The sequence below is a fragment of the Danio rerio genome, chromosome 24, assembly GCF_052040795.2.
Source record: "Danio rerio strain M-AB ecotype USA chromosome 24, GRCz13ab, whole genome shotgun sequence".
Taxonomy (NCBI): domain Eukaryota; kingdom Metazoa; phylum Chordata; class Actinopteri; order Cypriniformes; family Danionidae; genus Danio; species Danio rerio.
In genome coordinates, this window is record NC_141044.1 from 20,843,346 (window position 1) to 20,856,618 (window position 13,273).

The 13,273-nt window shown below is 34.9% G+C and overlaps 1 protein-coding gene across 4 annotated transcripts in view; it reads right to left on the reverse strand.

Annotated features, from left to right (window-relative positions):
* Positions 1-13,273, reverse strand: part of cntnap2a (contactin associated protein 2a) — a 743,992-nt gene that overhangs the window by 315,262 nt on the left and 415,457 nt on the right. For all 4 annotated transcript variants that reach the window (XR_015524505.2, XR_015524506.1, XM_087308738.1 and 1 more), the window contains 3 exon segments: positions 7,746-7,852; positions 5,329-5,448; positions 3,274-3,474 (listed from right to left, as the gene is read on the reverse strand). Coding sequence is in view for 2 of the 4 variants with exons in the window: in XM_087308738.1 (XP_087164864.1) it covers positions 3,274-3,474; positions 5,329-5,448; positions 7,746-7,852 (428 nt within the window). In the remaining 2 variants the exon portion in view is untranslated.

Below are 13,273 nucleotides of genomic sequence, written 5' to 3' on the forward strand. Positions count from 1 at the left end.
ATAGCAGACAATATTCCTTCTATCACATTAATTGTTTTTCTATAGAACACAATTTAAATCAGCCTTAAATCAGCCTTTAGGCTCGATCGTCAGACTCATTCCTGTTGGTCAACCTGGCAACCTGTGCTTGTGTTTGTTTTGATTCAGGAATGCAATACTTAGTTCAACCACTGGGTGTTAAATCTACATACTACACCTTTAAAATAACAAATTAAATGAAAATCGATTGTGTACTTGATGGCTACTATGTACTTGATTACCATTCATGAAAAAAATTGCATCTAAATATGGTTAATCTTAGCTAACAAACTTGCATTTTAGGAACATACTGTAACTATTTAAAACAGCTTTACTGTACATTTTAAACTGTTGCATTTTATTCTAGAGCCTGTATTAACAGATTGTCGATTTGAATCTCATAATTAGATCGCAGAGTAAATTCTACTCTGTTCTAACCAGCAAAACTGATTCAGAAATATGTTTACACTTATTTAATTTGCTTCTCTATGAACTTTAATTCAACATTATGCCTCATTTAACAACACCTCTGTATTTATATTAATAAATTACCAATTAGTTATGTAGTCTAGCTGTTAGCCACACATGCACATCAAAGCGTACTAATTCTCTTGAAACCAAGCCATTATGATAACCACATTCTGGGGTTGTACCACACACAACTGGGCAAGGTGCCAAAAATAAGAGGGGTCAAACTGAGAGCAGTGGAGAGTAAGAGTATATCAGACAATGAGATGAAGGCCCTGTTAACCATCAATTTACCCCATTTCAAGACACTCAAACTTAATTATTTCACCATTAACTATTTAAAGCCCTAAAATGATCTAAACAGACAAACAAACAAACAAAAATACAATGCAATGATACATATATTGTATGCAAATGCACGGGTCTTGTCACATGATGTGCTTGTGTCATTTTGGCTTTTTGTGTTTGTGTTTTGGGTCTTAAAAAGTAAGTGTGTTGCTCCTCATGCAAATCACAATCATGCTACTTTGTATGTGTGTTTACTTGCCGCACATCTCAATTTGAAATAGTGATCTTGTGTGCGCAAAAGATGTGATATGTAAACATACCCTTGTTACTTTTAGTTTTGCTGGAAAATAATAAAAAGCTAAGGTCAATATTATTAGACACCCTAATGTCTTGCCTAAATAATGACATAAATAATAATAATAATGAAATAAAGTTGCCTAATCAAAATGGTGTATATGCACACAGACTTTTATATTTAGCCAGCCAGCCTCAGCGCTTCCAGTGAACTGCCTTTCCATTATAAAATTGCCACAGTTAAGGTTTGATTTCTTAAAAAATCTGTGATCTCAACTGCCTGATAGATATAAAATATAAAGGGAAGACTGGAGACAAAGCACTGCATTAAATTCCATTTTCCAGTGCCATGTCTTTAAAATATGACAGTTTATTATATCCTAGTATTTTTAATGAAGTTTCTGTGCTCACCTTCTGATCCTGATGGCACTGAAGTTTAAACGGTGTTTCATCTCATTTTAAACTTAAACCACTAAACGAATGCTTAAGTCTATTTAACTGAATGTATTGTAATTACAATACAACATTGATGCTGTAAAAGGAACCTTATGAAAATAGTCACATTAAGCTTTCATCGTAAGTTTAGCATTGGCTGAAAAACACTAGCTGTGCATACAGCCTATCGTCTAGTTAACCTAATAAAAACCTAAGTAAGGGATAGTTCACTCAAAAATATAATTATTGTTTAGTTCTTGTTAATTACTGTTCATCCTCAAGTGGATTTAAACCTGTTTGACTTTTTTTTCTTTTTGTGGAACACAAAAACGTACGAAAAATGTTAAAAACCTGTAAACATTGATTTCCAAAGTAGAAAAAAAAAAAATACTTTGGAAGCCAATGCTTACAGGTTTCTAGCACTTTTCCAGTATATCTTTTGAGTTTCTCATTTCTGTTGAACACAATCTTTTGAATCTTTGAGAACAGAGAAAATCAAACAGACTTTGAATGAGTAGAGGATGTGTAAATGGTGACAGAATATTCAGTTTTTGGGTGAACTATTCATTTAGGCCTTTAAATAGTGCTTTAAACTTAGACTTAGACTAAAACTTTGCAAACTAGAAAAACACCTCACAGTGTCTCTGTTAAACAGCACCTGAGAAATATTGGAAAAATACAAATTTCAATACAAAGATACAACGTTATCTATACACTACCTGACAAAAATCTTGTCATCGATCCCAGTTAAGAGAAACAAATAATAACTTGACTTCTAGTTGATCATTTAAAAAAGGAGGAGAAGGTAGATTTTTCAGATGAACTATATGTTGAACTGCATCCCAATCATCACAAATACTGCAGAAGACCTATTGGAAGCCACAAGATAAATAAAATGCATGGTTTGGGGTTACATTCAGAATGGGGGCCTGCGAGAGATCTGCAGAGTGGATGGCAACATCAACAGCCTGAGGTGTCAAGACATTTGTGCTGCCCATTACATTAAGAACCACAGAAGAGGGCAAAATCTTCAGCAGGATAGCACTTCTACTCGTACTTCAGCCTCCACATACAAGTTCCAGAAAGCAAAGAAAGTCAAGGTGCTCCAGCATTGGTCAGCCCATTCACCAGACATGAACATTATTAAGCATTCTGGGATAAGATGAAGGAGACATTGAAAATGAATCCAAAGAGTCTTGATAAACTCTGGGAGGCCTGCAAGAATGCTTTTCTTTGCCATTCCAGATGACTTTATTAACAAGTCATTTGAGTCATCGCAGAGATGAATGAATGCAGTTGTTTTTGTTGTTCACAAAACTTGTGCGACAAGACTTTTATCAGGTAGTGTATAGATAGATGGATATATCTCATGTCACTTCATTTTCAAGTCCTGAAATTACATTGCTTAAAGGACTATCTGATGTTACCTAACTTCACACATTTTAGTTTACAAATAATTTTCAATGGTAAAAGTGGCTTAAGATCATTCAGTTGTATTGTGTATGAAACTCAGCAGAAACAAGCGTTCATTGATTGATAATTATAACAATCTGTCCTGTAATTTTATGTTGTAGATAATATAAAAGATTGTTCCTTTTTTTACGACCTCTGGTTTTCATTTCAGCTGAAAACTGCAGCAAACTGTCCTGTAGCAAAAAAGATTTAGGAGTTTTGCCAAAGTTTTGGTAGAGGCACGTTTACAAATAAACCTGGGAAGAAGAATCTACAAGGAAGCAAACATTCAAACGCTCTCACACAGTCTCTCAGTACCTGGAGTGTTGAGTAGACGTGACATTCGGCAGGCGTAGGAGACGTGCTGCTCGCAGTGCTCAGCGCTGTTGGTTATTGCTGTGACCTGCTCCATAGACGCACTGTAGTTCAGCTGTAAAACTGTCCGTCTCTCCCGGCTGGAGCCAGTTACTGCTGTCTGTGCCGGAAGGTTATTCACCACTGTCGTCCAAACCTTGTCCTCTGAAACACAGAAAAAATAATGATCATTAAATTGGATACTGACTAATAAAAGACACCACAATATACCGTAAGCATTTGCTCATATTTAGAAAGCTGAAAAATTATTATTTTTTGCAACAATGCAGTAAACAGATCTTAAAAGACGAGTATATTAATGACTCAAACCTTTTTGTATCACTGTCAAGAAGTATTTCTACAATAGTTTACATGAATCATAAATGTCCATAAAGACAATAAAGTGCTTACTAAACACCATTAAAAAAGTCTGTAAGAAAGAATCTGAAACCTGAATCAAAAATTGTTTGAATTATTGATACAATTTAAAATAACTTATATATTATATTTCTGTGATGGCAAAGCTGATTTTTCCTCCAGAAATCTTCACTATGCTAATTTAATGCTCAAAATCTTTATTCTGCTATTATAAATTTTAAGAAAGGTGTGTTGTTAAATATCTTTATGGAAACCTTGTTTTTTGTCCCTCAGGATTCTCTGATGAAAGATAAAAAGCTGTTTTTACTTGAAATATATAATGTAATTATTGTCATAATTTAAAACATTCATGCTGAAATACATATAAGTATTTTTTAAATCGTACTGACACCAAATGATCCAAAATGTAATCAAGAATTGTTCAGAGCAAGCAATTATTTAAAAAAAAATATTTAAATGCTTAATATTTAATTAACTTAAATTTAAAAGGTAAACACATTCACCTAACTAAAAGTGCAAAGACCACACTTGAGTGAATATGTTTCCAAATGTTTTAATTATAATTTTTTAAACAAAAGTTAATTCTTTTTTAGCTGACATATGTAATCAAGGACAAATTTTCTTATTAAAGTTACACCTTAGAAAAAATTTACTGATCATGAAGTGTCAAATGGATTTTTATTCCAAATATTCCTCAAGCTTTTTTAAGTTTTATTAATTTGAACTTCAAACAAACGAACAAATTTTCTTTCTTAAGATAAATGTTCATCTTGTTTTTATATTTCAGTCTAAATTATCCTGCAACCTTAATCTTTCCTTCCCACCTCAAAACAAGACTTACCCTTTCTAAAAGCTGTAGACATTTCTAAAATTGACAGACACATTCTTTTCAGCATGATTTTTTGCTCTACCGTGTCCGCTCAGGGATTTCCTCTGCTCTGAGATGACTGCAGTTCCTGTCCTCAAACGATAACATTTTATGTCCTGACGTTCCTACATGTTCCATTAAGTTGAACTTATTTATTTTTGGATCAGTGGGATGACGTAAACCAAGATTGCAATATTGCAGAAAAAAAAGTCTAGGGAGGTGTTAGTGTGTTTTTAGTGTGTTTAAAAAACCTTACTCAGATGTTAGAGAATAGAGAAATCCTTGAAAGCATTCATTCATTCATTCATTCATTCATTCATTCATTCATTTTCTTTTTGGCTTAGTCACTTTATTAATCAGGGGTTGCCACAGTGGAATGAACCACCAACTTATCCAGCACATGTTTTACGCAGCGGATGCCCTTCCAGCCGCAACCCAACACGGGAAAACACCCATACACTCATTCACACACATACACAATGGCTAATATAGCTTACTCAATTCACCTATAGCGCATGTCTTTGGACTGTGGGGGAAACCAGAGCACCCAGAGGAAACCCACGGCAACACAGGCAAAACATTCAAACTCCACACAGAAATGCCAACTGACCCAGCCAGGGCTCGAAACAGCGACTTTTTCTTGCTGTGAGGCAATCATGCTCCCCACAGCACCACTGTGACGCATCTCGAAAGCATTCATTATGTAGAAAATTACTTTATTTATAAAGCATGAGTAATTGACAGGCTTATAGATAAATAAAAATGCACTTCACCTGTCATGTTGCAGATGACTTTAAAAGGGCCTAATGGTCCACTTCCATCTGGATCAATCCAGTAGGCATCAGATGATCTTCCTAAATGCTTGTAGGCCTCACAGGATTGCTCATAGACAGCTATAGAAGAGAAATAAATGAAACCTTTATCAAATATAATATAAGGCATCATTTCACCTTAAAAAGACAGAAAATTATACCATCTTTTACTCATACTCACATATCACACACACTTTTTTATACAATCTGAAAGGTTTCTATCCCTACATTAAAAGTCTATGCACTTATAAAGTCTGACACATTAAAAAATTCACAAAGAGAAACATAAATACATCCATATGAAATGAGCAGTTTATTCCATGTACTCTAAATGATCAATTTATAAGTTATTATTTATAATTAGACTCTCACATATTAACACTGATTGGCGAACAATGATTACAGGTTTCAAATTTGGTCATGAAGCTGCAGCATGCTTGTGTGAGTACCAATTATGCTGATTTTTGTATGTCACATCATGTTTCAGATTCTGGAAGGTTTATTGTTTCAAGCTTCTGTTTACATTCACTCATCAATGTTTATATGTGAATAAAAGTTTAAATTAAATCCATTCATCACATAAAGCAAAGGTGAACAATAAGAAGAAAAACAAACTTTTAGGTTAAACTAACCCTTACAATAGTCCCCCCAATCATACTTAAGAATATTTATAATGTAGAAATTTTTAAGGTTCACCTTACATAGCCTTACAAGAGAGTAAAAAATTCAAATATATATATATATATATATATATATATATATATATATATATATATATATATATATATATATATATATATATATATATATATATTTAGTTGAAGTCAGAATTCTTGGTAGAGTTTTAATAACTAATTTTTAGTAACTGATTTATGTCTGATTTAACTGATAATGCGTACATTGTTTACAATGATATTGTACTAGGTATTTTTCAAGACACCTTTATCTGCTTAAAGTGACATTTAAAGGCTTAACTAGGTTAATTTGGTTAGCTAGGCAGGTTAGGGTTATTGGGCAAGTTATTTTATAACGATGGTTTGTTCTGTAAACTATCGAAAAAATATGGCTAAAAGGGGCTAATAATGTTGACCGTAAAATTGCTTTAAAAAAATTTAAACTGCTTTTATTCTAGTCGAAATAAAACAAATAAGACTTTCTTTAGAAGAAAAAATATTATCAGACATACAGTGAAAATTTCATTGCTCTGTTAAACACCATTTGGGAATTTTTTTTTTTTTTTAAATCAAAGAGGGGCTAATAATTCTGACTTCAGCTGTATATGTATGTAATATATATAGTGACAAGCATTCAAAGAAAATTATCTACTTATAAGTCACTACATTAGAGTAGCATGAACTAAGTAGGACATTTTCTGTTAAAAATAAATGCCAAAAACAGCAACTTGCTATCCAGTATACAGAGTGCACAAAGCAATATATAAATATACACTTTCATAACTATACAAATATAACTTTTTTTTATCAAGCCTGACTATTGACAAGTACCGTACAACCTTGCTTTTGTATATGGAGAGGTTTGAGGGCAGTAGCTCAGCAGAGTTCAACATCTTTTATACTCGCTTCTGTGTAACTGACATCACTGTGTAACTTCCAGTCTCTCCTCGTCTCCATCTAACCCCTGGGGTCTTAAAAAAGTTTCCCTCTGTAGTGATACTCAACTATTTCTCTCAGAACTGATCCCAAACAGACTTCACAGAGAATACAACAGACGTGTTCATATAAATCAATATCTCAGTTTTGAAACCCAGCGAAGGTTTGAACGAGACGCAGATGTCACAACAACTGTGAAGGTCATATTCAAAAGGGAGGAAATGTAAATGGTGTGTCTAGATGGAATGTTTTGACCAGATTCTAGAGCAGTGAAGGAGCTCATCAGTAGCTTAGCACTACGCTAAGGTCAAACTTAGCTTGGCAAAATGTTAATGCAAAGCCAAAATCAATGTTGATACTCTACTGGAAGTCTCAAATGTTTCCAAATTCCATTCGAAATACCGTTTATACCTCATAACAAACAGAAATGGTTTATAAATTCATGTTTTAGCTGCTGTAAAAACATGTCACTTAAACCACATGGATAAAAGCCAAACATACCAGGAAAGCAAATATTGTTATGCAGAAATCTGACATTTCTCAGAATGTTCTTCTAGACGATAATATTATATTCTTTTGCTGTTTTCCATTCTCCTTTTTCAACATTTTATTTCAAAGAAAGCCTGTTTTTCCTCTTCCATTTATGTGGCAGTGCATTTATGTCACATGCTGAGGTTAACACAAAAGACTCCTTCACTTCTAAGAAAGTGTGATATCAGGATAAACAACCACATACATTCACAGATATAATCGACCAATAACACTCACATGTGTGACAGGTGGCTCCGGTGTACCCTGTGCCATCACAGGTGCATGTGAAACTGTCCCATGTCTGACTGCATCGACCTCCGTGTTCACAGTGGTTTGGCATGCATCTGAGGAAAGAGCAAAAGGACACGTTTACATATTTGAGGTTATAAATGTAAAGTTCTGAAAGTTTTTTTGTTGTTGTTGTTTTTCTAAGCTTTTTAAAGACCTATTTTACCTCTTTTTTAATATTTAAGATAAGTCTTTTGTGTCTCCAGAATGTGTCTGAAAAGTTTTGGTTTAAAAAAACAGATTATTAAAGTATTGAAATTAACACACTGTAGGTGCTTGTTGCCGGTGCATTTAATGCTAGTTCTCCCTGCCCACTGTTCCCACTTGCCTGTCAGAGTGTACCTGCATCAGATAAACAGCACAGTGACAGACATGAAGGAAGCAGATTTCAGGTAACGTTTGTGAGAATTAGCAGGAACTTTGCCAATGATTATTTGATGTATTTGCTGTGGAATTAATTCAAGCCTTTTGATGAGTCACACACAATGTTGTTACAAAGTTCTCACACACAAACAGTGTGTGCGTTTAACTTTGCACTGTTTTGCATGGCAAATGTGAACGGATACATGTCAATATCCACTGCTGTATGGACATCCATTATGGTTATGTACAAAATAAACCTGATTTAACATCCACAAACTGAGATTGAAGCATCTTCTTTTATAATTGCATTGACATGCAGCTGCAGTGATAAAGATGATAAAATCATTGTACTTGATACGCTGTAATTCATTACAAACATGCACTCTTTTAAAAATGTTTTAAACTTGTAAAACTCATTCTTGACCACATTTGATGATGATTGATGATCACAGTGAGCTGAACAGATCTTTTAATCATAGATACTTTGTGCATGTCCTGTCTTGTTGATATGATTATACATGTAACTATGAAGACATGTTAATATGTGGCTGTGAATCAATTCGGTGGGTGGGATAATTGCACTCCTATGTCATGTTGAGGTGGGCTTCAAAATGGGAGGGATTTTGGTGCTATTTTAACATCAGGAAAAATAAAAAGATACTTTTTGTCTTTATATCACCACGATATGACTGTGGACACACTACACCTACACACAGTTCAGTCCAAACAGCTAACAAAAGATGCTTCTCATCAGAGGTGCCATTTAAAGGTTAATAATTTGTCCTAATTCTTATCCATACTGTAGCTCTGTTTTAACAAGAGGAATAGCTTTATTAATTTTGCATACTGTTTTCTAGGAAATTTAGTTGTTATAACACATTTGATAAGGCCTCTCAAAAAACACACACACTTTACAAAGTGCCAACTCAGCTGAAAACACAGAGTGTGTTGAACAGGATAACAAAGAATTATTTTCTTGATGAAGGTCTTACTCTTTTAATGGTAAAAAGCTTTATAAAAAATGCTAAATTGTGCTAATTACTTTTGAGATTTACTGTTACTGTTGATTTTAATTTGATCTTAAATGGATTTATTATTTGACAAGAAAATAGAACAATGGGGAAACGTTCATGTAAATGCAAAGGTTTATTTTATTTTTAGTTTTATTTAGTTGTAAACATTGAATTACTTAACTTGGTATTTTATTTTCTTTCAAATCAAGATATTTTTAATCTAATATTACTAAAGTTACACTTTATAATAAGGTTCCTTCATTTACAAGTCAACATAAACTAACAATGAAAAAAAAATGCTTGTACATTTATTTTTTAATATTCAAGTTTTGTAATATTGCAGTAAATGCATTTCACATGTTTTAATTTAATTTAATTTAATTTAATTTAATTTAATTTAATTTAATTTAATTTAATTTAATTTAATTTAATTTAATTTAATTTAATCATTTTCATTTTGGCTTAGTCCCTTTATTAATCTGGGGTAACCACAGCAGAATGAACCGCCAACTAATCCAGCACGTTTTTACGAAGCGGATGCCCTTTCCGCCGCAACCCATCTCTGAAAAACATCCACACACACTCATTCACACACATACACTACGGACAATTTAGCCTACCCAATTCAACTGTACCGCATGTCTTTGGACTGGGGGGGAAACCGGAGCACCCGGAAGAAACCCATGCGAATGCAGGAAGAACATGCAAACTCTACACAGAAACACTAACTGACCCAGCCAAGGCTTAAACCAGCGACCTTCTTGCTGTGAGGCGACAGCACTACCTACTGTGCCACTGCGTGTTAGTTTTATTTATTTTACCTTTTTAACATTTAAACCACAACCATATCACCCTGCAGCCCATGACTGGTTACTCACTGAAGCTAATCAGAGCTGAGCCTGGTCATTACCTGGATTAGAGACCACATGGGAAAACAAGGTTGCTGTTGGAAGTGGTATTAGTCAGGCCAGCAGGGGGAGCTCAACCTGTGGTCTGTGTGAGTCCTAATGCCCCAGTAAAGTGAAAGGGACACCATGCTTTCAGTGAGCACCATCTTTCGGATAAGATGTTAAACCAAGGTCCTGATTCTCTGTGGTCATTAAAAATCCCATGGCACTTTTCTTAAAGAGTAGAGGTGTAACTCCTTCCATCGGCCCTTATCCATTATGGCCTCCCAATTATCCCTATCCGCCAAATTGGCTCTATCACAGTCTATCTACTTCACCAGCTAGTGTGTGGAGGTGCACTGACTGCTGTTGAATCATCCAGGTGGAAGCTGCACACTGGTGATGGTGTTAAGAGATCCCCCACATGATTGTAAAGATAAATGCGCTATACTGTATAAACACACATTGCATTACATTATAATGTGCATCGGAAGTGGATTAATACAGAATCTATCAAAATTGTATATTCAAGAAAAAAAAAGACATTTCATCGAAGTAATGTCATTTTAACACTGCACAGCACACAAGTGCACGCACACTCACAGCCAACATCTTTTATCTTAGTCTCAACCGAAATCGTAATTAAAGCTCCAAAGTTAAAACAATTAACTGCTTCACTGACTTTCCCCCTAAACTTAATTAAGAAACAGTCATCTTCAAAGGTGCTTTCAATTGGCCATGGATCAAATCTGAAATCCGATGATGTGGCACTCACTCTGTCCACTGAAACAGTCCTGCCAACAGCACATCAAATCCATTAACACAGCAAAATGCGCTATGAAATGAAATTAGGGAACAATCCCCTTGGATCTAATACTCATTAGACTAACGTCTCAAAGGAGGAGCTGTAGCAACGGCATTGACAATCAACCTTAAGTCTGACAAGCTCTTCAGCTCTCCTTTTGTTTCACTTTTACACAACCATGTTGTCAACCTAGTATTGGTATTTGATGACACGTCTGGATTAATTGGGTTACTTCATTGGCCATCTGTGCCTGCAGGAGAATGCTAGAGTTTACGCTGTTCATTAATCAAACTCCTGCAACAGAACAGTCCCTGGAAATTTGTGCCCACTGATGACTCAGTCCAATAATAAAAAATTAAGTCCGAGTCAACAGCAACATGTCACTGGGAGATAAGACCTTGGTAATAGCTTCTCAGTAATAGATTCGAAAAGAACCTTGGTAATAGCTCAGCTCTCACAAGGCAGAAAGTTACAAACATTCAGTATTGTTCGTGGCCAAGCAGAGAGCCGGAGATTGCAGAGCACTGAGCCTGAACAAAGCATTTCCTGTTGCACGGTCACTTCACTTCCAGGAGATTTTCATCACAATTTCCCAAGGAATGATAAAAAGAACAACGGTAAGTGTGCATGTTTAGATTCCAAACTGAAATCTGATATGCAAATAAATGCAAATTACATATGTGATATACACGGTTATATCTGAATTTCACATAAGGTATATTATGTCATATATGCTACATACATTTATTGGCCACTTTATTAGGTACACCTTACTAATAACAGGTTGGACCCAGGTTGCCTTCAGAACTGCCCTCATCCTTCATAGCATAGATTCAACAAAGTGCTGAAAATATTCTTCAGAGATTTTGATTCTCATTGACATAATAGCATGACAAAGTTGCTGTTGATTTGTTGGCTGCACATCCATGATGCGAATCTCCCATTCCACCACATCCCAAAGGTGCTCTAGGTGGCACCCGGTGTGGTCTTCTGCTGCTGTAGGCCATACGCCTGAAGGACGTGTTGTGTGTTCAGAGATGCTCTTCTGCATACCTTGGTTGTAACAAGTGGTTATGTGAGTTACTGTTGCCTCTCTATCAGCTCGAACCATTCTGGCCATTCTCATCTTACTTATGGGATCAAAAAGGTTTTTGTGCCAACAGAGCTTTCTCCTTTTCAGATCATTCTCTGTTAACCCTAGAGATAGTTTTGCATGAAAATCTCAGTACATCAACAGTACTCAGACCAACCCGTCTGCCACCAGCAACCATGCCACGTTCAAAGTCACTTCAATCACCTTTCTTCTTTATTCTGATGCTCTGCTATACTCAACCAGATTTCTGCATTCTCAGAAATAAAAAGGTAGAAATATGGCCACTAGGGGGGTACTTTTTCTGAATGTGTAGTTTTGCAATGTGTACTTATACAAGGTACAGTAAAGACCCTACATTTTCGGTTCTACATAATTCTGAGTCTAACTATAATATATTTAAAAAATATCAATAAAATAATGCTCAACACTCAGAACAACAGATGCGCAGTTTCATGTTAAAATAAAAATACACTTATTCTGAACTGTGCTTATAAAAATAAGGAGTTAGTGATCATATTAAGCAGAACTGCATTTTAAATGACTGAAAGAAAGTGGCAAAGTATAACAATTCTAAAGGACAGTTAATTACTATTTTCTGGCTGAACTGTTATCCTTAAATATAGTCTTTAAATGTCATAAAATTAGTCTTTTGCAAAATATGCCTGGCAACTTGTTTTGATAAATTATAGTTACAAAAAATAACATTTTAGTGTGAGCCTCCTGCAAATCATGGTATAAAGCTTGTTAGACATTATTTTTTGCCCAGAAAAATATTAGGTCCAAAAAGAGCTAATAACAAAAGGGATCAGACAAACACCAACATAAGCATTAATATAAACATGTAGAACAAACTACAACCAACAACGGAAGGCTAAACAAGGGGGATTTAAATACACTCAGTGATACAGTTGAACTAATGATGAACTCAAAAACGCGGGAAACAGAACAAAGGAAATCTGTGATGAATAGAAATACACATCCATGGGTCTACTCTTCATACATGGATTGTTCAGTTAGCTTGATTAATGATTTGACACAATCCAAGATAGTTTCTTTAAATCTTATTTAGGAGCTGTTGTCATAGAAACAGGTCTGTAACCTCAAACCTGCTCAGGAGCTGGTTTATTTGATGTAAAAAGATTAGATTGTATTTGATGATTGCTACTGAAAATATGTACCTCACACCAAATGTACAAATATGTAATCCCTACCAAAGACTAAAGATATCCAAAGACGTTTACTCGCATTACTTTGAATAGAGAAAAGTTCAAAGCTCAGTATGGCCATTTCAGCGAAACAAGCCTTGCTTTCTTTTT